This window comes from Podarcis filfolensis (assembly GCF_964270895.1).
Source record: "Podarcis filfolensis genome assembly, chromosome: 3".
NCBI classification, from domain to species: Eukaryota; Metazoa; Chordata; class Lepidosauria; order Squamata; family Lacertidae; genus Podarcis; species Podarcis filfolensis.
The window spans coordinates 108,026,970-108,052,186 of NC_139606.1; the positions used below are offsets into that span (position 1 = coordinate 108,026,970).

Genomic DNA, 25,217 nt, shown 5'->3' on the forward strand with positions numbered 1-25,217 from the left:
GTCAATTCCCGTGAAATATAAAGTTCTTCTGTACAATTATGGCGCTGCTCAGAAAAATCGGTTTTGTTCCAGGGTCTGTCGTGCTGAATATTTGGAAGAGTAATAAATGACAGGGTGCTTTAAAATGTTCCCTGTTTAGCAATGGTTAATCTGGGAGGACTATTGCTAGGTAAGTAAATTGTGTTTCTAGTCTAGCATTAAAGGCTGATTCAAATGGTCAAGTAGCAATCAGGAAGCAAATTACCATCAGCTAGGATTCCGTTAGGTTCACATCAATCTTTGTAAAACGTGTAGGTCTGTTTTTTTATTCCTCTGATTGAACTTGCTGTTTGTTTCCAGAACAAAAGTTTGTGGTGTTGTTAAAGCATATATACTGAATGAGGAACCAGGGGCGGAGGAAGGGGGGCGGTGGGGGTGGTTCGCCCCGGGTGTCACCACTGAGGGGGTGACAAAATGCGGGCGGCACTCACCGTGGGGCCCACAGCGCACCCAAGCCACACGTCTCTCCTGGGAGAGACGCAGTAGCTTGGGCGTGCGCAGGCTCTGCACTGCCTCCCCCCAGCTGTAGGGCAGCTGAGTGGAAGGAGGCAGGCAGACCCCGGAGGCCCCGTGGTGCACCCCACCCCTATGGGCAGCTCACCCCACCCCTGGGCACGCTCCCCAGGCGCCCAAGCAGCTTCCTCCGCCGCTGTGAGGAACTGCACATAGCAGAAATGTGTAACACTGGTCTGTAACATATATGGTCCTAAATTCAATCCCTGGCATCTCTATTTAATAAAGGATTGAGTGGCAGGTAATGCCCCCTCTTCCTGAGACTCCAAAGGACTGCTGCCAGTCAGAACAGACAATATAGGATTAGACTGACAAGTGGCTGTCCCAAAAGACAATACAGGTAGCTGATTGTTTCAGCATTGTTCCATCTAGCTCACTGGTTCTCAACCTGTGGGTCTCCAGATGTTGTTGGACTACAGCTCCCATCATCCCTGACCACTGGTCATGCTGGCTAGGAATGATGGGAGTTGTAGTCCAACAACGTCTGGGGTGTCTTTCTCAACATCCCAGGTGTCTTTCTCAGACCTGCCTAGAGATGCCAGGGGTTTTAACTGAAATCTTCTACATGCAGATCTTGTGTTCTACTACAGAGTTATGGCCCTTTCCCTCTATAAAGGCATTTTCAGGTGCAGATATTTTACTCTGAAGAAATGTGTAAGCAGGATGTTATGCCCTTCCTATCTTCTCAAGATGGTGCAACTTCACGTGGCAATTCAAGCCACAGATTCCAAAGGGGAAATCTCCACCTTTCTACCACCCTAGATTGTCCATGCAACATTAAGAAGGGCATCTGCTGGATCAGGTCAGCAGCCTATTTATTTCAACATCCTGTTCCCACAACAGACAACCCATGTGAAGCCTGCAAACAGGACATGAGTGCAACACCAAATTTAGAACCAAGTCCTGCCATGCTGTTTTAGCTGCCCCTAAGGTTGCTGCATTATATCAGCTGGTCAGTGTAATTGCAGGCAACATAGGCTGGCATGAATGTGAGGGATGTGGAGAAGCTTGGGAGGTTGGGGAAGTGTTGCATGCAATAGAGGAAATCGCATAATTCACCAGGATGGCACAATGCAATTTGGGAATAATCACCATAGAACGTTTTTTGCGAGGGTAAAAGTGTAAATTGCTAATAGATCAATAAGTAATTTCTTGCAAGAGGAACTATTCCATCCTCGGCAAACAAAGTAGCAAGGTTGTTAAATCAAACTCAAACTTAATATATTAACAAAGCTGAGATTAATCTAAACTGCTAAAATCCCCGGCTGCCCTAGTTAAGTTTATCTCAACTGATCATTTATTTATGATGCCATAAAAATCCAGACACTTTCCATGGTGATTGCTACTTATTTGCTCTAAGGCAACTTGAAATTGCCCAGCTAGACTTTTCAGGGTGACAACTGTGTTTTCTGCTCAAAATTTATCACTGCACAGTAATGGCGAGATCAGTCGGCTCTCATCAGGATTAACAATGCACCTGGCCAAATGTGATCATTACCATTCCTCTGACAGATTCCTTTGCAAATCTGCTGGGACTAATATATCCTCCCCTGACGTTCATATAAATTGAACTGCAATATGTTACTATCATTGATAACAATGATGATGGTTACCTCTCAAAATGGATGATACGCATCCTGGATTATGGATGGTTTCCCCCCACAGATCTATTTTGGACTGGACTCAGACTGTATTATGCACTAACAGCAGAATGCATTACAACAGCAAGAACATGGCTGACCATCATTAGGCTACCCCTGTCCAGAAATAGCCATACAGAAATGGCTAGAGTTGTCACACCCTCTGAAGCCAGGCATAGGCATCCATAGCCACTGAGATTGACAAGTTATGACACCCACATGCCTGCTCATTCAAGGGAAATGTGACTCCTCCCCCAGCCCAAAGAGGCGATTTTGCCTGCTCCCATATATGCAAACCATTCATCTAGAGAACCTCCATCTTGTCTGGATTCAGCTTCAATTCAGTGGCCAACATCCAGCCCATTATCCCATCCAGACAATGGTTCAGTACCTGCACTGCCTCACCTGGTACTGATGCTACACAGCGATACAGGTGGCCATCAGCATATGGATGGAATCTCTACTCAAATCTTCTGATGACAACTCCCAGTGGCTTCATATAGATGTTAAGCAGCAAAAGTGACAAGACTGAGCTATACAGAAAACCATGGGATAATTCCCACTGGGGGCCAAACAACAGTCACTCAATGCCTTTGGATATAGGAGCAAAACTGCAGCAAGGCAGTGGCCCCCATCTCCCAGCAATGGTCCAGAAGTGGAGAAAAGTATCAAAAGTTGCCAAATCTAGAGCCCACATGACCCTCACCCATCACAGGTCATCAACCAGGGCAATTTCAGTCCCCAAATCAAGCCTGAAGCTACATTGAAATTCCATCCAAGCACCTTCTCAGGCAAGTTGGCCCCAAGTTGAATATTAGCGACTGGGTAACAGTTGTGGAACACTTCGTGGTCCAGGAATGTCCTCTTAATGAAGACGCATGCTACCACCTCCTTCAGATCTGCTGGTACAGCCCCCTCCCACAGTGAGGCAATGATAAATCCCTTTTCAGTGTGGATGTGATATGTTCACCACAGATCAGAGCTTTAGTTCCTCTTAATGTTGTCTAGGATGCATCACACATGCATGGAAACACTTGCAACCTCGGGGCAGTCTTTGGCATTTATGAGTTCAGGGAAATGAATCCAGTTACTTTACATTATTTTTCAGATTGGATTTGGAAGGAGGATCCTGCCTGTCAAAAGCTGTGAGGCTTTCAGTAAGAAAAAGAATACATATGCACCAAGTGACTGGAATACTCTAAGCAAGCCTGAATCTTAATTACAGCTCCATCCTCACAACCAAGTGCCGTATTTTTCTCTCTATAAGACGCACCAGACCGTAAGACACACCTAGTTTTTGGAAGAGGAAAACAAGAAAAAAAATATTCTAAATCTCAGAAGCCAGAACAACAAGAGGGATCGCTGCGCAGCAAAAGCAGCAATCCCTCTTGCTGTTCTGGCTTCTGGGATAGCTGTGCAGCCTGCATTCGCTCCATAAGACGCACACACATTTCCCCTTACTTTTTAGGAGGGAAAAAGTGAGTCTTATAGAGCAAAAAATACGGTATATAACTTGTCAAGTTATTCAGGTGTCAAAAATCACTGCAGCAGCCAAAAGGGAAGCCCCAGTTTTTCCAAAGTGATTCAGAACCCAATCTGCAGCCTTGTTAAATCCCACTGAAGTCAGCGGGGCTAAAATGGTTTTAAATCCTTCATTTTGCTCTTAACCAATAGGATTAGTCTCTCAATGCCAAAATCTCTTCCAAAAATTGGATTGAAATGTATAAATCACTTAACCGCATTTGGAAAAAAGAAAAGAAAAGAAACAACCCAAAGAACATTACTCAATGGCAGGAAATCAATTTCAGGAAAGGGTAGCATTGTAATAGCCATAGCAGAAGCTGGAATCGAAACACACAGATAAATAGCAACATTGCATTTTGCTGATGGTACTTACGATGTGTAGCTCTAGATAATCTCCGAGCCCAGTAGAGCTATCCACTCGCACCAAGACGGCTTCTTTCTGAACTGTGCTGAACCCTATCGCAAGTCTATCTGCTCGCGTGCTGGGCCGGTCATTGGGAGGCCATGTATATGTGATCTGTCCACCCCCTTTGCTAAATATGTATGTCGTTCCCGCTGTAAGAGAGAGAGAGAAAAAAATATTAGATAGGTGTTTTGGACTTAAACTTTTCTTTCTTTAAAAATAAAAATAAAAATAAATTTTATTTATATCCCGTCCTCCCCAGCTGAAGCCGGGCTCAGGGCGGCTAACAACAATAAAATAGTACAACATTCTAAAATCATTTCATTATAAAATTAATTCAACTCAAATTGATGGCAACCATTAGGCTAAAGTTCTTTGAAGATTGCCAAAGGAGGGAGTAAGGCTGTGCCCTGACCAAAGGCCTGGTGGAACAGCTCTGTCTTTCAGACCCTGCAGGAAGATGTCAAGTCCCGCAGGGCCCTAGTCTCTTGTGATAGAGCGTTCCACCAGATTGGAGCCACAGCCAAAAAAGCCCTGGCTCTAGTTGAGGCCAGCCTAACCTCTCTGTGGCCTGGGACCTTCAGGATGTATGTTCTATGAGAAAATTAGGTTTAAGAAATATTTCAGGAATTATAGTCTTGGCACACTGACTCTCTGTCAAACACCCTCAAATCTTGGTCTCCTTCGTTGTTCTGTCAGGGATGGTCTCGCCTTAGACATACAACACAATCTTAACCATGTCTCATCAGCAGCAAGTCCTACTGAGTTCAACAGGGGCTTACCCTCAAGTTAAGTATGGTTAGGACTGTAGCCTTAACTGCTCAACACACAAAGCCATACTCCTAGCTCCTGAGGAACCACTGGCCTTCCAGACATTGGGACTCCAACTCCCATCAGCCCCTCCTAGCATGCTCAACTGTCAGGGATGAAGACAGCTGTAGCCCAAAAACATCTGGAGGGTCACAATTTTCCTCTCTGATTTGAAGCTCACAGGCCATTTTGTTTATTGTGCATGTGTGTTTACATGTTTTCCGTTTCTGTGAAATATATTAAATCTGTAACATATAATAATTTGATCTGCAGTGACTCACCCAGTCATTTAACCCATCACTTAATGCAGTAAATTTGCATGTGTGAATCAGCCTTTGGTGTTTATCAGCTGAATGTGTGAAATTACTCCACTGAAACCCATTTAAAAATAAGTTATGAGTTCCTGTTCTGTCAGCGGCATTTAATGAACGATGGAATACATGTCCAAGCCATCACTGCACTGAGCCATGGTCCACCATGCTTGGGTGACCCAAACCTTTAAGTAAGGGATAGCCAATATGATGCCATCCAAATGTTGTTACTCTGAAGATGCTGAGCATTGGACGTGGGAACTTTCTGCATACAAAGCAGATGCTCAGCCACTGAGCCACAGCCCAAGAAGACATCACAACCCCAGGCCTGTGTGACATTTGTTTATTGCATTTATATTCTGCTTTTTCCTCCAAGTAGCTCAAGGTGGCCCACAGGGTTCTCTCCCTCCTCGTTTAACCCCCCCCCCCAAAAAAAAACCAACAACATTGTGAGGTAGGTTAGGCTGAGAGGAGTGACTGGCCCAAGGTCACCCAGTGAGCTTCATGGCTGAGTGGGGATTTGAATTCTGGTTTCCCAGGTCCTTGTCCAACACACTACATTAGCTCTTGCTATGGTGTTCACTATGTCAAAAATAACCCTAGCCATATATTGTGGCCACATAGTTTTCTGGAACCCAATAGCTAGCTGCTTTCTACCGGGTCAGCCTTTTTGCCCGTCTAAGCCAACTGTGTTGACTCAGGCTGATAGTGCTTCCCTGGCAGAGTCTGTTGCCAGTCACCTGCTCCTTCCGACAGCTTCAACAGGGACTGAAGCTGGGATTTCCTGCATGAAAGTACGTGCTCCACTACTGAGCTAGGTATTTACTCTCCAAAGCAAAAGGAGGCTTTCTTTTTAAGCTCCGCTTGGTCCATTTTCTACGGCTGGTAGGCTAATATAAGCTTTGTGGGTCCCAAGTTGTTGCCAAGGCCTGTGTCTTGTTTAGGCAACAGCAACTACATGGAGTGCATTGGGGGAGGATGCAGAAAGAGAGATTTTCTCCTATTCTAAAATGCAACTTGCAATATATAAATACAGACAATGGTTTTATAGGGTTGATCATTTTTTAGTGGACAAAATGATGAATGGAACAACAACAACTTGCTTCGATAGTCCTGTGATTGCAACCATTCAGTTCAAAGTGTTGGTGCTGACCTTTGAAGCCCTAAACGGCCTTGGCCCAGTATACCTGAAGGGAGTGTCTTTCTGCCCGGACACTGAGTTCCAGTGCCGAGGGCCTTCTGGCAATTCCCTCACCGCGAGAAGCCAAGTTACAGGGAACCAGGCAGAGGGCCTTCTCGGTAGTGGCACCTGCCCTGTGGAACGCCCTCGCACCAGATGTCAAAGAGAAGAACAACTACCAGACTTTTAGAAGACATCTGAAGGCAGCCCTGTTTAGGTAAGCTTTTAATGTTTAACAGACCACTGTATTTTAATACTTTGCTGGAAGCCGCCCAGAATGGCTGGGGAAACCCAGTCAGATGGGTGGGGTATAAATAAAAAAATATTTATTATTAGTAGTATTATTATTAATGCAGGAAACCTATGAAAGATGCCACCAATTTGTGGGAGACACTGCACAGTTAACAAGCTTTTGTTGTTGTTGTTGTTATGGAGATGTGACTTCTGAACAGAGACCTTCCCTGTGTATTCATTGGGTTTCACATCACTAAATAAAACCTTTTTGGGTTTATGAACAAACCCAGCCAACAATCCAGGTCAACTGGATTGCATCTTCAGCTGGTCTGCATCTTCTTCCCAAAACAAGGATTTTCTCACCACACATCTCAAGCAATGTATAGTGAAGCTACATAACTCATTGGTGATGCCTACCAACTTGGATAGCTTTTAAAAAGGATTCAACAAATGTACAGAGGAGAGGGCTATTGATGGCTACTGACCATGATGGCTAGGCTGTGCCTCCACAGCTGGAGGCTGCAATGCTTCTGAATGCCAGGTGCCAGAAAGCACAGGAAGTGAAAGCACTCATGGTTGGCCACCATGAGAACAGGATTCTCGACTATTGGCCTGATGCAGCTGTCTTGTCTTGCGTCCTTAAGAGAAAAGTAGCATCTCTTTGCAGCTGCATTAAGCAGGTTGCTGGGTTTAAACCTCAAGTTTCTGTTGAGTGGGAATGAAAGATCTCCATCTCCATAGTCTGGTTTGATCACAATTTTTTGGATGGTTGGTTTTGTTTTGTTTTGTTTTAAAAAACATGGCTAGAGTTTCAGTGATCATACTTGGAAAATTGTATCTGGGAAGCAAAACCTAGCCTATGAAAACTCATTCTACCCATTTCAAGCCAATGAAAAACCAAAGAAAGCAGCCAGGGCACTCCCAGCAGGGTTGATTGGAGCAGTGGAGTCGGTGCAGCTTTTGAAGCCTTGCTGACTCTTGCTGGTCAAGGTGGAATGTGGTGAGGTGATTTCTCACCCATCTTTACTGCAGGCCGGGGGGCGGGGCATGAATCCCACTGATTCAAAGCCTCTAGAATACTGCCCTGAAAAGTCCCATTTTGGGGGCTTCCCACTGGCTACTGCAGGTGGGAGGATGATCAGCTATAGATTACTACAGGCTTTGGCTGGAGGTTGAGTCTCTGCAAGCCCCCACTTGGCATCAGCTGTGCTCCACTTCACCCACAGGGACCAGCAGAGAGGCAACTTTGCTGCAGCCCAGCTGAGAGTAGGCCCCTGTGAATTCATTAGCATTTATTTATGAGTACATACTATTAGGGTTGCAGCCTTAATCTTTAAGGTGGTGCAAGACTCCTCCTTTTATCATACTTCATGTTTTCAACGGGATATTTTAGGTAGGATTTATTTTATTTTTTAAATCTTATTGGCCTCGTTTTATTTATTTATTTATTTTTACTAGGAAACTTAAATGTTGTAAAATATATGTGTTGTTTTTTTTAGAAGAAGAAGCAGCAACTTTTTGGAGAAACCAGTTTTAAAGATCATCAAAAGTTTTGAAGTGAATCGCACATTAAAATTAAAGCACACATGCCAGAAGACTGTCCAGTGTTCATTAACCGGAGGCTGAGTTATTACGGATTTAACTGGTATTTTGTTTGACAAATGGGAATAATGACAAATGGCTGGTGTTACAGCGCGCTTGGTTTCCTTATTATGCCTGAAATTATTATCATTTCCGCTTTTTAATTACTTGTCTTGCTTTACAGTTGTGCTGCTGGATCTATCAGACTTGCGATTATAAATTGTTCTAATTGTGCATTGCCCAGACAAGCCTGCTTATGCACCAATTAATAAATGCAATGAATGAATGCAGATGCACTATCATGTTGGGATTGGATATCACACCTGGCTAGCAGAAATGACTGTCGGCTACCAAGTCCTGCTGCCACAGTTAGTGGAACCACGATTCTAGCATTGTGTACTTATGAACTGGACCTCAAATATCTTCCTCGATCCCAAGTCTGTTTTCTGAGATCCTTAAAGACAAAAGGATGTGCTCCAGCCCTGAGACAGAAACATAATAAGGGCCTGCTGCATCATACCATCTGGCCCACCAACCCTGTTCTCACAGATGCCTAGGGGAAGCCTACAAGCAGGACTCAATAAAAAAAGCCCGATCCATGCCTGTGGTTTCTAGCAGAGTGCTTCCAACAGACTTAGACTGGCATGTACGAACTATCTACCTGTCCATCCACCCATCCTTCTCTCTTCTGTATCTTTTGAATCAGAAAACCAAGTTTAACATTCATACACTTTTTTAAAAAATCAAGAAATTTTGAACGCACATGAATAGGCTCAGGACTGCCAACGTGGCCCTGCGACTGTGGGTGTCCGGGGCCGTGGGTGCCATGCATGGCTCTGGCACCAAAACTTCTGGGTGCCTGGCCCTTTCATGGGGAATTTTGTGGGTGCTCAGGCACTCAGGGAATTGTCACCAATGAATAGGCTGCAGAGGTCATGGGTACTGAAAATATTCTGATTCTTTAAATAGCATTATTATTAGTAGTAGCAGTAGTATTTATTCATTTAAAAAAAAAAAAACCATACACAAAGACCAAAACAGGTAAGTGTGGTATTTAGAATCTCCATCCTAACTCTCCTAGCAACAGCAAACTACAGTACTGTAGCAAAAAGGGGGGGGCTCAGGGGTCTTCAGGATGGCCAAGGGGACCTCAAAGTTTGTGGGTATACAATTTTTTTTTAAAAAAAACTTCAAAACAAAGTGGGGAAACCTCTCTTCCCCCCACTCCCCAAATGTGAGCCCTAGATCAAGGGTAGCCAAACTCATGCCGTCCAGATGATGTAGGCCTACAGTTCCCATCCTCCCTGACTATTGCTGGCTGAGGTTGATGATAATTGTAGTCCTGGAAGACACCAGTTTGGAGAAAGTTGCCTTGAGTATCCCAGACCAAGGAAGGCTTGGCTGCCAGGAACGTTGAACCAGGAGCACTCCTGTTAGTGGGCGAGGCTATATATTGCAGCGTCGAACAGCATGGCTCCAACTTGCATTACACAAAAATGCTAGCTGCTGCTTAAGGAATGTCATGTTAGCCTACTCTCAGCCACCACTATTTTATTTATTTATTTATGGTCCAGACGAGTCACTCGAGGACAGTGGGTGAAACAGTCTGGAGATACAAATATGGGCTGTCATGTGGTTAAGCCTCTCCGCTGCCTCCCAATTGCCATGAGCTCTTTGTCTGAAGTGTCACAATAAATGAGCTACAAGTTCCTCGCCTCCATTTTGGGCGTCGCTCTACACATAGCATTACCAAATGCAGCTAATTGATTTTGCAACCAGGCAGCTTCTTATCATCTATTTAGTAGCTGTGTTGGTATTCATTCATTCTCTCTCTCCCTCTCTCTCCCTCTCTCATGCCTTTTCCTTTTAAAACTCTAGGGGAAAGAAGTATAACAAATGTGACATCAATAATCCGGTTTGACTGCACCACAAATCTCTTGACCTGCCTCTGGATGGCAAATTGCCAGTGCGCATCCCTTGCAAGCAAACCTGTCAGCCCCTTTTAAACTCCAAGGACAAGGAGGGTGCTTGATAAACCCCCCAGGCACCTAAGAGATGCACTCACATGTAATGGACAATTTTATGTGGTCAAAATCACCTTCCAAATCAGGCCAGGGTGGGGCAGCCTCTAAATCTGTTTCATCTTGATGGAGATGACAACTGCATTCAAAGGCAGGGAACAAGATTTGTTCCAGATCTCTGTGTTGCAAATTTTTTCCTCTTCACCTTCCTTCTTGCTGGGCACTCCAGCCACACTCGCTCCATATGTGTAAAGTGCTATGATGCTGCTTTAAACAGTCATGGCTTCCCCCAAAATAATTGCAGGGGGCTGTAGTTTGTGAAGGGTGATGAAGGGTTGTTAGGAGACCCCTATCCCACCAGAGCTACAGTTCCCAGAATTCGGGGCCATACGGGACCATCAAAAGTGCCCCATCAGAAGACCTCAGAGATCGAAGCAGGGCATAAGAAATCAGGGAGAGGGAATTAAGATATTTGGGGCCCAAGTTGTTTAGGGCTTTGTGAATTAGCACAACAACTTTCATCCTGCCCTGCTTGCAAACTTGTAACTAACACAGCTCTTTCGGCAATGGAGAGACAGGTTGCCAATAGCCTGCTCCTGCAAGCAGCCAGACCAGACACAAGGGCAGTCCCAAATCAAGAATTACAGTCCAGAGGTTACCCAGGCATGCATGGACTGCTGTGGTCAGGCTGTCCTGGAAAGCAACACTATCTATGGGTTAGAGGAATAGCTTGGCATAATGGTGATGCCTGAAAAGCAATCTGATATAGAATTAAAATTCTCCTTCCCTCCTGCCCCCTTTCTTTCAAAGCAGCTTCACTTTAGCTATGCTCTTTTTGACTCCCTGCCCACCCCTCCCGTGGCCCGAACACCAGCTGAGATTCAGAAAACGGTCTAATTAATCTGTGTTGATGAACACTAGACCTGCCTTTGTCTAATCCACAAAGCCACTGTTCTTTCAGCTTCCCGTGTTAGTTATGCAAAAATGGGCTATAAGCCATTTGAGAAGAGGCTCCTTAGTGTTTGTATTTCAAGAAAGGCAAATATAATAATGCAAAATTCATTACTCAGGGACCAAACAGTAGTTTAATGTCCAGCTCTCCCCATTAACTATTAAAGCAGATGAAGAACCAAAACAATTGTTCTAATAAAGCGCTGGGCTTGCTATCAATTTCAGATCTGCAGAGCCACAATGGTGTGGGTGGGTGTGTTTCTGTGTGTGCCCACATCTTAGTCGAAATTTCCTTCCAAAAGTATAATCACTGAAACCAATGGCAAAACTCCACCCACCCGCATAGCTACTGAAGCAATGCTGAACTGTGTCACAGAGTTGCAAGGACTGTTAACAAGCCCATAATCCCTAACTTGCTGCCCTTAACCATCATATCCTATTCTCAAAGCAACCTTGCAGATGCCGTGTATTCTTTGAGAAGGGATACCAGCATCCTAAGGCAGCTTGTTCTGATTAACACCAGCTCCAGGGTTTGGGGAATTTTCAGTATATATTGCCACCAGTGACCCCCTTATTCCAGTGGTCCTGCTACCTCTATGCCACTGTCTCTACCTGTTCTCTGTGATGGCCTGGGACTTGGGCTCGGACTCGGAACCAGAGGAGTCTCAGTCCACACCAGATCCTTCGCCTCAGGCGGCATCGGAACCAAGTCTGGGGCCTGATTCTGAAGAGCCCCAGTCTGCACAGGTTCCCCTGCAATAAGCACCAGCTGGGCTGAGTCAGGGGCCTGAGCCTGCCCTGGCTCCAGATGCGGGGATTACCTCGTTGCTCTCTGCTGGGCAATCATGTGCAGCTGCTCCACTACCGGTTGGGTCAGGAGAGGCTGAGGCGGCCTCTGGGTCTAGTAACCCACCGACGTCTCCCGAGATGCAGAGACTAAAGTCTGAGAGGAGGAGAGACCTGAGTACTCGCAGGAGGAGTGCTCGCCTTCGGGCGAGACAGGGAGGTGAGTCACCGGGGGATCACTGGCCGTTATCCCAACAAAGATAAAAGGCTGTCGGACCCTGCCCCAGGTTGCGGTAGCGATGTTGCTGTTTGCTAGAACCTGCCTGAGACCCTGTGCCTGACCCTGCTTGGTTTCCTGCCTCGTATCCTGCCTTGGCCCTGTTGGACTGACTCCTCACAGAACCCTTGGATTCGGGACTGGACTTGGACTGCTTTGCTCGGGTTACTCCCAGGCCCAGCACACTCTCTTCTCCTGGGCCCAATCCACACATACTCAACCCAGCTGACAGCACTGTATGCCAAAAGCACATGAATGTCTAAAAAATGCTCCAGCTGTGCTAAAAACCATCACCCCAAAATTCAGGATGGATAAGTCTGTTCTAGTCCATAACAGTTTCATGTGGACCCTCTCATAAGTCATAGGATCATAGAGTTGGAAGGGACCCTGAGGGTTGTCTAGTCCAGCCCCCCACAATGCAGGAATTGTCCTGTCTGGCTTCCACAGCATTAGTGGTCAGCGTGGTGGAACATGCCTTAGGGATTCCACTCCAGATATGTGTAGGGCTTAATCCTTAGGCTGTTCTTCTCCCGAAGATATCCTGCAAGGCAGTGGAGGTTTAGGATAAGAGTTTTCCTTCTCCTAGAAGGGCTACCTTCCCAGGCTGACGAGCCCCATCTGCCCCTCACTTCCCTCTACAGCATTTGCAAGAACCACCATCTTGACTATTGGACACCTATTGGTCTAATTCACTTAATCCACCGGAGTCTGTCTCTTACTGAGCCCCGATCAGTTCCTCATTTTTCCGGTCTCAAATTCAGTTCTCCACATTTCTGTAGCAAATTTGTATTTATTTATTTTTTTAAAAGGTCCTCATGGAAATTCGGCATTTTAGTCACATTTCTCCTAATAAACGCATGTATGTATGAGGTTTTAACTAATATCAACATTCCCCCCCCCAAAAAAACAATGTTTTCTAAGAATATGGGGATTTGTATGTTATTTCCACTAGCATAGTCATTATTATATACACTTTCAGCTATTATATATATATATATATATATATATATATATATATATATATATATATATATAAAATATAATATATATATTATATTATATATATAATATATATTATATATATATAATATAATATATATATATATTTGTAAATACAGTATGCTTGGAGAGCTGCGGCACAAAGATTCAGAAAAGCAAGAATTTTGCAGGGTGGCTGAGTTTCATCTCTCATTTCAGAAAATGCAAGTTTGACAGATTCGCCTTAACATAAGAAGTGAATCAAATTTCTTCCCCAAACCCTACTTCTGAGTAATTCTGCATAGGAATGATCCAGTAGCCAGACTATTCCTGCCTGTATCGATACAATTCCTTTGGACAATTTCTTCTGCTAGCATGGCTTTCCTTGGTGGCTTGTTTCTGTACAAAATCCCAAACCAAGTAGCACCCTTCCTTCTATAGCCTTGTTATATATACGGGAGAAATGATGTAATTATCTTCTACCCAAATCCGAAGACTGCAGCAAAATGCCATGTGGGAGCCAACATAAAAAAAAAAGGTCCACTCCATTTATAATTCTATTAACGGCAACAAGGAAAAATGTGTCTTTCTTTGAATACTTGCCAAGGCATCAGATGGAAATTAAAAGTCAAACATCTATAAATAAGGGAAGAGCTCATCCCTCCTACATTCTCCCCACCGTACTGTCAGTTAAGGATAAGTTTATTGAAGATGTGGTAATTTTTCTTGGGCAAAAACTATGTTATTCTCTCTCTCTCCCCATGTGTGTGTTTGTGAATACACACACACACACACACGTGTGGACACAAATACGTATATGTGCTTTTCACAAGTGAAATTGAAATATTGCATTAGCAACCGCCTAATTTCATTCTCGCCTTGGAAATTTAGGGACTTCTGCTTGCATATTGACTGAATTGCCTATTAATATAAATGAGTGTTACACACCAGGGACCAGAAACACTTGCAATGCCTACCGATTCGTTCCTCATGACTTATTAATTGCACCAGATGCTGAAGGAGTACAGTTAAGGGGCTGGCCAGCACAGCCGAAGGGGCAAGCAGCAGAATGCGGTGCCAGGAACCCAGTTCGGATCTTACCAGGTCTGATAGCAAACAAGTGACTCCACCATCTGTTAATAGTCTACTTGAAATGGCTAGGCAGTCCCACTTCGGGGAGAGTAGAAGCTCCACAGGAAACACCTGGCAAAACTGGGGTGTTTTGCAAGCCAAACAACTGCTACTTCAAGGAACATTCAAGCTTTTCTAGCAAAACAAAGTGGAAGTTAAGAAGTAGCACTCCCTGCTCCCAACTGATCGTAGAGTAATTGTCATGCAACCTTAGGCCAGCTCATCATAGCCACTTGAGCCAATTCACACATATTTGTTTGGAGTGGCACTGTGGGTTAAAGCACAGAGCCTAGAACTTGCTGATCAGAAGGTCAGCGGTTCGAATCCCCGCAACGGGGTGAGCTCCCGTTGCTCGGTCCCTGCTCCTGCCAACCTAGCAGTTCAAAAGCACCTCAAAGTGCAAGTAGATAAATAGGTACCGCTCCGGTGGGAAGGTAAACGGCGTTTCCGTGCACTGCTCTGGTTCGCCAGAAGTGGCTTAGTCCTGCTGGCCACATGACCCGGAAGCTGTACGCCGGCTCCCTTGGCCAAAAAAGGGAGATGAGCGCCGCAACCCCAGAGTCGGTCACGACTGGGCCTAACGGTCAGGGGTCCCTTTACCTTTACCTTTAAGATGTACAGGAAGACAGGAGTGCCTGGCGTGTTCTGGTCCATGGGGTCACGAAGAGTCAGACACGACTAAACGACTAAACAACAACAACACCACCTAAGATGCTGTGTGTGTGTGTTCAAAATTGTGTCTAGCAGCCTACAAAAGTAGGTCTGGTTCACCCAGATGGTCGCTAAGATTGTTGCCAAAGTTTTAGGGCACTCACTCTTTACATTCATATGTTCAGAGATAAGACTTTGAAGCTGACTTTACTCATCCCCGTTTCTAAGAAGCTCACTTTTCACCTTCTAAACCCGATTTCCGAAGCCGCTTTTATATTCTGCAGCCCCACTTTGCACTCATTTGCACACAAATCTCTGCTGCTATTTAAAACCATTATTTCCCCCTCAGTGTCACTCTACTTGTGCTTTACTCAAACCCTTCTCATTGTTTAAAGCAGCCCCTTTGTCTCCTTAAGTGTCTCTTCCTTCTCACTATACTAAAATGTCTCCCTCTTCCCAGTGGCATAGCATGGGTTGTCACCACCCGGGGCAAGGCAAGTAATTTGCACCCCCTAACCAGTGGATTTGTGCCCCCTAACCCGTGGATTTGCACCCCCTAACCCTAACCCCCAGATGTTGCGCCCGGTGCGGCCGGCCCCCCCTGCACCCCCCACGCTATGCCACTGCCTCTTCCATTCCTCAACTGCCTCATGTGTGGGAGATAAAGGATGCAGAGTCTCAAATACTCCTTTTTATGAAGGCTCTTTATTCAAACCTTTACTGTTGTTTAAAACCACCATTCCAACTTTACTCAAACTTCAGCTGTTGTTTTTAACCATCATTTCCCCCCTCTCAGTGTCTCTTCCTTCTTCCTCCATTCCATGTCCACTGCTGCTATGCAACTTGTCTTCACTTTTGTTCCCCTACTCCAGCCAGACTTCATGCAAATCCAGGATTGGGATGCAGCACTACAAATCCTCTGGTGACATTCTTACATTTTTATTATATAGAGAGATACACACACTTTACCCTAGTCTGTGCATTTTTTTTACACCTTGCTTGACTGATGAACTGCATTGCAAAATTCAGAGAAGTGCTGATTTTGAATGCTTTTCAGAAAGTCAAAATTGGGTAGATTCACCTTTAAATGGAAGCTGGATTGAATTTCTCCCCATCCCTATTAACTTCCAAGTAGACACATATAAGAGTGTGGTACATACATTCCAGCACATACATAAACCAAAGCAAAGACTGTTAAACACAAACACAACAACTTTCAGACAAAGTCCAAGAGTGATAGGGAATATGGAGCAGAGAACCCACAACTGGCCCATTTGAGATCTGTGGTCTTAGTAAGCTGTGAATGGAGCATTTGCATGAGATACAATGGAAAAGAGGAGGGGAGGAGGAAGTAGGCAGTATCTTTGTAGCTTTGATCAAAGCAGCTGAAGAAATGAAATGACTTTGCTAAAGAAACCCTGAACAGAGCAAGAGTGCTCAAAATGTGTGACTTGCTTTGAGTGTGTCAAGAGAAACAGATACTTATAGTGCTGGAAACACACACACACACAGTTTTCCCTTCAGACTAACAACAACAGCAACAACAACAATAGCAACAACAATAACAATAACAAGTCCTCATCAAGAACACAATGTCCACCATTCAGAAGGATGACAAGAGCCAATATTATCCCTACACACACAGACACAGGCACTTGCTTCGCCAGCTCCATTAGTTGTCAGGACAAGCCGCGGAATTCTTTTAATTGCTGTCAGGTAAGATTATATCACCTACCCTAAATAAGCACTCTGGTAGAGCCCTGCTCAGCCATTCACAATTCATTTGATTTGTAGAGCAATAACTGAGGAAACAGAGCCTTTAAATTCACGACGCTAAAGTTTCCTCATCAGCATCGGGAATAAATTCCCCACTGAAAATTCATGGGCTGGGAAATCAGGGATGCTGAATGGCCAAATCAGCATTCTAGAGACATTGAAGAGGGTCTGAAAGATGTGGAAGTTTTTTCCTAAGAACGACACCAAGCAGTTGTTGTTGCCTTTTACCAAAGAAGGGGGCGGATTGGAGATAAACTTCTGGTCATGGTTTTTGAACTTTTGAACTTTAAAGAACATTATCCCTCTTTAAAGAAGTTCAGTGGTCCAGCGTTTGCTTGGGATGCAGAAGATTCCAGGTTCAATCCCTGGCATCTCTAGGTAGGGCTGGAAGAGAGCTCTGCCCAAGACCTTCGAAAACTGCTGTAAATCGGCATAATAATCCTGAGTGAGATGGACCAATGGTCTGGCTCAGTATGAGACAGCTTTCTATGTTTCAACTTGCTGAGGAGCTGCTGCAAGTTGTAGAAGATTATGGGACATTTTTTAGGGCACACACTCTGTTAACATTGGAGTAGGGACGCTGGTGGTGCTGTGGGTTAAACCACAGAGCCTAGGACTTGCCGATCAGGAGGTCGGCGGTTCGAATCCCCGCGACGGGGTAAGCTCCCGTTGCTTGGTCCCTGCTCCTGCCAACCTAGCAGTTCGAAAGCACGTCAAAGTGCAAGTAGATAAATAGGTACCACTCCGGCAGGAAGGTAAACGGCATTTCCATGCGCTGTTCTGGTTCGCCAGAAGCGGCTTAGTCATGCTGGCCACATGACCCGGAAGCTGTACTCTGGTTCCCTCAGCCAATAAAGCGAGATAAGCGCCACAACCCCAGAGTTGGCCACGACTGGACCTAATGGTCAGGGGTCCCTTTACCTTTACTCCAGTGCCCAGCATAAACATGAGGTTTGTTCACACATTACAAATACATACATACAAGCAGGACATGAATTCAATTTCAGCATCTCTCAGGTAGGCTCCATTGCCATTGTAAGAGGTGTTCATAGTGAGTTCTGGCATCCACTATTTGTATATGCAAGCACACAGCCTCTGCACGCATTGAACGCTGGATGCAAATAAGTGCACAACTGTACAGCATTTCTACACACAGACATGCAGGCTGTATACTTGAGGAATACAATGAGTGAATACCCTTAGAGTTTGCACCCACAAGTATACACCCACTATCGCCCTGACAGAGCACTGCAAGGGAGGATAAAAACATCAGAAGAGCCTCCTGGATCAGGCCATAGACCCATCTAGTCCAGCATCCTGTTTTCACAGAGACCAACCAAATGCCTATGGGAAGTTCCATGAGAAGGTTCTGAGTACAGTAATCAGAAGTGGCAAGGCAGCCTTCTTTTCAGGGAGCTTGTTCTGCATTATTGATCTTGGGTTCTTCCACATTTCCCTTTGGAGCCATCATTTCTTCAGTTTGTCCCATGATTCCCAGGCACGGGTTCAAGAGATTTCTGCAGGAAAGCCCATGATTTATTTGCTGAATTGGAAAAAAGTCAATCTACAGAAAACTCGATTGATGTTTGTTCTGATTCAGCAGTAAACACTGGGTTTCCTTGGGGGGAGCAGTGGGACAAAAGAGGAAGAAGAAGAAGAGGAGGAGGAGGAGTTTGGATTTGATATCCCACTTTATCACTACTAACATTCTCCTTTCTTGGGCTAGTCACACTTCTTTGAAGTCTTTGGAGTCTCTCAGCCCTACTCACCTCACAGAGTGTTTGTTGTGGGGGAGGAAGGGAAAGGAGAATGTTAGCCGCTTTGAGACTCCTTAAAGGGAGTGAAAGGCGGGATATCAAATCCAAATCCAAACTCTTTCTCTTCCTCCTCCACAACAAACACTTTGTGAGGTGAGTGGGGCTGAGAGACTTCGAAGAAGTGTGACTAGCCCAAGGTCACCCAGCAGCTGCATGTGGAGGAGCGGAGAAGCGAACCCGGTTCACCAGATTACGAGTCTACTGCTCTTAACCACTACACCACACTGGCTCTCAGACTTGTGCCTAGAGATCATGAGACAAATGTAGTTTGGATGAGCCCCTTGTTATGGAGAAACCCATAGATAAGCTTCCTAGCCCAACCTCATAGGGAACCCTGTCTGAAAATGGCAAGCTCACCATTGCAAAATAATCCCATAGGGCGAACGATGGGCCATCAGAAGAAAAACAGATTTGGTGACATTTGGAACTTGCCGGCAGCGGGCCCGTTAAACCGCGGAACAGAACAGAGAAGCCGCCAGCTTCCCCACCCCCCTCCTCCCCTTCTGTTATATCAGATCACTGATTCCTCTCCTTCTTCCCTCCACCCTCTCTCCAAATTCTAGCTTGGCACATGCAAAAAAGTGACATGCTGTGTCATTATGGTAATTGCTATCATTCTGCTTTGGAAAAGATTTATCCCGCTCTTTTTGAGTGACAAGCTAACTGCCGGAGTCCAAGGAAGGAGATCAGAAGTGACAAATGAGTGTATTATGCTTTGAACTATTTGTTTTTCATAGTCCCAGTAATTACTGAGCACGGACCGGCCTCCTCGCTGAAGCCCATAATAGTGTTCACTGAAATGAGTACACTGTTGTTGTTTTTATCCACAGTAAAATTGATATATACTCTACATTTTATCCATCAGCCCAGCATGCTGTTTTTGTTTTTGTGTTTTTGGTTTTTTTTGCCTGTGACCTGACACAGAATAAAACCAGACTACGCCAGGCCTATCACAGACCTCATTATAATGAACAATGAAGTATCTGCCCTACATTTAGTCAGTTCGTTTGGCTTACATAAGCCAGGTATCATATACTTTCTGACTGACAGCAGCCCCCCCCCAGCTTCTTGGGGCCAAACTATGTGCAATGTTTGTTAAGCAGCATATTCTGGAGTCCAAGATTCTTCTTCAAACATGGCCAGTTCGTGGCCACCTGATCAAGACTTTGGCGTGGGAATCTGCTCCCCGCTGCCCCACAATGCAGTCTTATTGAGCCTGCAATCTGCCTTCAAAAAAGTGGGTGGGAATAAATTTCTGTCATCTAAGGCCCACTTCATACATTGCATTATTACACACTTAAAACAGCTATGTAGTTAAAGTGTGGAACCGCCCCCCCCCAAAATACTTAAGTGTACATATAAAAAAGTACGATTGAGGCCACATTCACACCATATGTTTAAAGGACTATTATACCATTTTAAAGTGTCATGGCTCCCGCAAAAGACTTCTGGGAGCTGTAGTTTCTTAAGAGTGCTGAGAGTTGCTAAGGAGACCGCTATTCCTCTCAGTTCTCAGAGTGGTTTAACCATCAATCTCTCTTCCCAGGGAACTCTGGGAATTGTACCTCTGGGAGGAAAACAGGGGTCTCCTAAAAGCTCTTGACACCCCTAACTACAGCTCCCAGAATTCTTTGGGGGAAGCCACGGCTGCAGGCCTGGCCCACCCATGAGGTGAGGTTAAGCCTCAGGTGGTGGAAGCCCTTGAGGTGGCACCCTGCCAGTGAAAAAGCAGCGCCAACATTGGTGCCTAATTCTGGCGAGATCTTGCGAGGTGTCTCTTGCCAACATGTAGATGTCATGGCAAAAGGGACAGTGTTGTAGCTGACTGTGGGAGCGGGGCCAATGGCACAGCACCATCCAATGGATGTCACCATTAGAACATGAAGGGGGCTTCCATCGTCAATGAAGTTTGCCTAATATGAAATTCAATGGAAGTTTGGATGTGCTTCCTCAAGCAAAACATCTACTGGAATTTGGTAGGAAGGTAAAATAGTGTAAGAATCTCATAAAATAAAATAAGTGCAGAGTCGAAGACTAGGATGGTATTTACACGCATGTATAATAGACGCCATTTCCTCCTCTTTTTGAAGTCACATACAGTGGTACCTCGGGTTAAGAACTTAATTCGTTCAGGAGGTCCATTCTTAACCACTTTAGCTAATGGGGCCTCCCACTGCCGCTGCGCTGCCACTGCACGATTTCTGTTCTCATCCTGAAGCAAAGTTCTTAACCCAAGGTACTATTTCTGGGTTAGCGGAGTCTGTAACCTGAAGCGTATGTAAAATGAAGTATATGTAACCCGAGGTACCACTGTAATGGCTTTGCAAACTTCTGCCACTCCATGTCTGGCTGTTTCTGAGATATACAAGTTCTGATGCTCAACTGCTGAAATTTCATTAGTCCTCTGGTGGGGATGGCACCTTACACTCATCCCTAAGTGGTATCCAAGAGCCAATGAGATTAGAGGAGGGGTGGGGACCTTCAGGCTTGGGGGCCCATTGCCGCCCTCCAATGGCTTCTCCCTCCAGTTCTGTCTCTAGTGGCTTTAACTATCCTTGCCTGGATGGAGGGTGGGGATTGTTGTGCGTATGAACACACCCACCACTGGTATGTGGAACCCCCAAAATCTCCCCAATGCAGAATATGGCCCTATTTATGTCTGAAACAATTGATTTAGTGGAAAGTCCTTGCAGATTGCTTGCCCTAGTGGTGAGGAAGGACAAATGTCTCTTCGTTCAGTATATGGGTTACAAGGAAACAGATGGATTCCAAACCAACACAGAATGATTCTGGTGCAGGCTATTTGGTAAACAGATTCAAATCATGGCTGCAAGCCATGAAATCTCAAGTAGCTTTTTATCTGTTCAACTCTCTCTTTGTTTTAATAAGATAAAACGGAACAGCAGCAACCCACAGTCGGCTGACTGACGCAGTGGAGATATAATCACTTCCAGAATGAAGGCCATTGCAAAAAGGAGAGAGGCATTGCTCGGAAATCCATAAATGACTGCACTGCTTAGCTTTAAAATTTGTTTAAATTAATCTTTACAGTCCATATGGGAACAACAGCACTCTATCATGGCATAAATGTTTATCTCCGAAACATCAATCAGTAATTAAGCTGAATTATTTAAACTGCTTTTGTGATTGCTGTTGTTGAGGTTGATGTCGCTGTTCAATTCTCCTTCATCAGAAAATGGAGAGATCTCACATTCACATGGGCTCACCGGGGGGGGGGGTTCTAAAGTTGGAAGCTGGCTATTCTGAAGGGTTGTGGAGCAGGGAAAGTTAGCATTTGTAGGACCAATACCATCCCCACCCCCAAATAAGGAAAGCCGCCGTTAAACCAGAGCGCTGTATTTTTGGAACAGCCGACAGTTTAAAAGTGCATTGTGAATACTAACATATTCCAGTAAATTAGTTTGCACTCATTATCATAAGCAATTACTTACTGTTTAGATGTTGCCGGTATTAAATTGGCAAGCAATTTGCAAGAATTAAAATGCAGCATTAAAAAGAGAGAGAGAGAGAGGAAGCTATCCTGCATTCCAAGGCTATAAAAAGACAAAACTGTTTCAGAGGCAGAGGACAAGCCTTTTATATATGAACTCACAAATCAATATCAAAGGGAGGGATGGTCAACAGACAGATGGGGCAGAGAGGTTGAACTGGGTTTCCCACCCACATTTTAAAAACTGTTAACGGATTCACAGTAAAGAGGACATTGCTTGCATGAAGCCAGTGCTGGGTAACTTGTTCACTGTCCTGCTTCTCATTGTGGCCAGCAAAACAGGAACACCACATCTAGTCTTGCTCACCTTCAGCAAAGTGGTGTCATCACATGCCTTCATACTGCATTGTGGGACATTAATATATTGGTGTCCACTTCCTGTATTTTCATCCTGCATTTGTAGAGGAGCTCCAGGCTGCATACACCATGTCATTACTTCCCCAACTACCAGCCGATTATCACAACAACATGACAGGGTAGTTCTGAGTCAGATTTTAACCCAGGTTTTCAAGTCCAGTGCTATGTTTGCTATACCACCCTATCTCTAAAAACTGAAATTTCATTGGACTGTCACAGGCAACAACCTCAGATGAAATTAACCTCCTGAAAAGTGTGGAAACCTTTTTTTTTATCTACAGTATTTAAACTAGTAGCAACACCTACACCTTATGGTATTAAATTGTGTAACCCGAGACAGCATAGTTTATTCTGATTGGCATCCTCTTCTACCTAGCCCTTTTAAAAACTGGAGGTGACAGCGATTCAACCGGGTATCACCTGCCTGTAAGGAATGTGTTCTGTGTTCCCAAACCTGTGGACTGGATGAAGAAGTCCTTCTTTTTGCCTGTCCTGAGCCTGAACCCAACCAATGACACTGTGTGACCTCAAGGACAATGTTGCAGTCAATGTAGCTCCCTTCCAATGTTTTTGACCATAACGGTCAAGGATAATGGGAAATGTAGTCCATATTTTGGACAGGGGAAACCACACTGGCTACCCTGATAGAAAGGAAATGTTTCTTCCTGCCCATTCTCTCCACATCACTCCATGCAAACTGAGAACCTTAACCCCTGTAGTATTCCTTCATAGGAGTGATGCTCCAACTCACTGAATTTTTTAGTCTCCCCCCCCCCCCGCATATGGGGGGTGGGAAAACTGCAGCCCCCAAGACATTGTCGAATTCCCATCAGCCCCAGCCAACATGGCCAATGGTCATGGATGATGGGAATTGTAGTCCAACAGCTAGCCACTATGGTAATGTTCCACCTCCACTGTTGAAGGCAGTAATGCTTCTGAGTACCAGTTCCTCGAATCTGCAGGAGGGACTAGCAGTGTTGTACTCAGGTTCTGTTTGTGGGCTTCCCACAGGTATCTGGTTGGCCACTGTGAGAACAGGACACTAGACTAGATGGGCCACTAGCCTGATGTTGTTGTTGTTTAGTCGTGTCCGACTCTTCATGACCCCATGGACCAGAGCACGCCAGGCACTCCTGTCTTCCACTGCCTCCCGCAGTTTGGTCAAACTCATGTTGGTAGCTTTGAGAACATTGTCCAACCATCTCGTCCTCTGTCATCCCCTTCTCCTTGTGCCCTCAATCTTTCCCAACATCAGGGTCTTTTCCAGAGAGTCTTCTCTTCTCATGAGGTGGCCAAAGTATTGGAGCCTCAGCTTTACGATCTGTCCTTCTAGTGAGCACTCAGGGCTGATTTCCTTAAAAATGTTACAGATAGGTAGCCGTGTTGGTCTGCCATAGTCAAAACAAAAAATTTTTTTCCTTCCAGTAGCACCTTAAAGACCAACTAAGTTAGTTCTTGGTATGAGCTTTCGTGTGCATGCACACTTCTTCAGATACACTTAAAAATGGATAGGTTTGATCTTCTTGCAGTCCACGGGACTCTCAAGAGTCACCTCCAGCACCATAATTCAAAAGCATCAATTCTTCGGTGATCAGCCTTCTTTATGGTCCAGCTCTCACTTCCATACATCACTACTGGCAAAACCATAGCTTTAACTATACGAACCTTTGTTGGCAAGGTGATCTCTGCTTTTTAAGATGCTGCCTAGGTTTGTCATCGCTTTTCTCCCAAGAAGCAGGCGTCTTTTAATTTCATGATCTTCAACACAATGTACAACAGGTTCCGCATCCCTGTTGTACATTTTCCCATCTTATAATCTTCCTTTTGAGGCAGCCAACCAAGCTCATGCACACTGTAATTTTAACTTGTCTAGAGCACAGATGCAATACTTCCTGTTTTATTCTTCCGTTTAGTTGCCAAATGGGTTTTCTGTGCATGTCAATTTTTCACTGCGATACACACAGTCATTCGGATAACTCTACATCAGGGCAAGGTTACATAGTGTAGGATTAAGGAGACTGTGGTGGGCGCTCATTCCATATCCCAGGCTTTGAAAAGCTAGAGAGTGAAATGACGTTTACAGATTTTCCTTTGGAACGAGCTGAAACCTTAATGTGGTGTAAAAATCCACCTGCACAAAAGAATTCTGCCTAATTAAAGCCATAATCTATAAAAAGGTCATGATACCTGTTATTAAGCATGCTCTAGACTTCCAGTGATACTATTCGTGAATGTTCATTACAGCAGTTTCTCGTTTTAAAAGGGGTGGTTATTATGTGGTGACATTACTGGGTTCGCCCTCTGCGTGTGACACACAGCGGCTGACCCAGGGAGGCTTAGCACTGAGAAGGGATTCATTACATTCCCGGGCCAATGTACATGTGCCTGGCAATGCTAGATCTGCAGACAGCTGCACATGGTTACATCTCTTTTTGTCCACTGTAATGTGCTCTGTGTGAGGATGCCTCTAAAGGGTCTTCAGAAACTTCGGCTGCTTCCGAATGCTGCCCTGAGACTGTTCATCTGGGAGCATGTGACTCCCTTATTATAGCAGCTTTGGCTTCAATAATAATAATAATAATAATAATAATAATAATAATAATAATAATTATTTGTTCCCCAGCCATTCTGGGCGACTTCCAACAAAGACCAAAAATACACTAAAATGTCACGCATTAAAAACTTCCCTGAACAGGGCTGCCTTCAGATGTCTTCTGAATGTCAGG

The 25,217-nt window shown here is 44.8% G+C and overlaps 1 protein-coding gene across 48 annotated transcripts in view; it reads right to left on the reverse strand.

Moving 5' to 3' along the window:
• Window positions 1-25,217, reverse strand: part of NRXN1 (neurexin 1) — a 986,669-nt gene that overhangs the window by 261,344 nt on the left and 700,108 nt on the right. For all 48 annotated transcript variants that reach the window (XM_083604813.1, XM_083604810.1, XM_083604804.1 and 45 more), the window contains one exon: window positions 4,090-4,271. In XM_083604813.1, coding sequence (XP_083460939.1) covers window positions 4,090-4,271 — 182 coding nt within the window. The remainder of the gene's footprint in view (window positions 1-4,089; window positions 4,272-25,217) is intronic.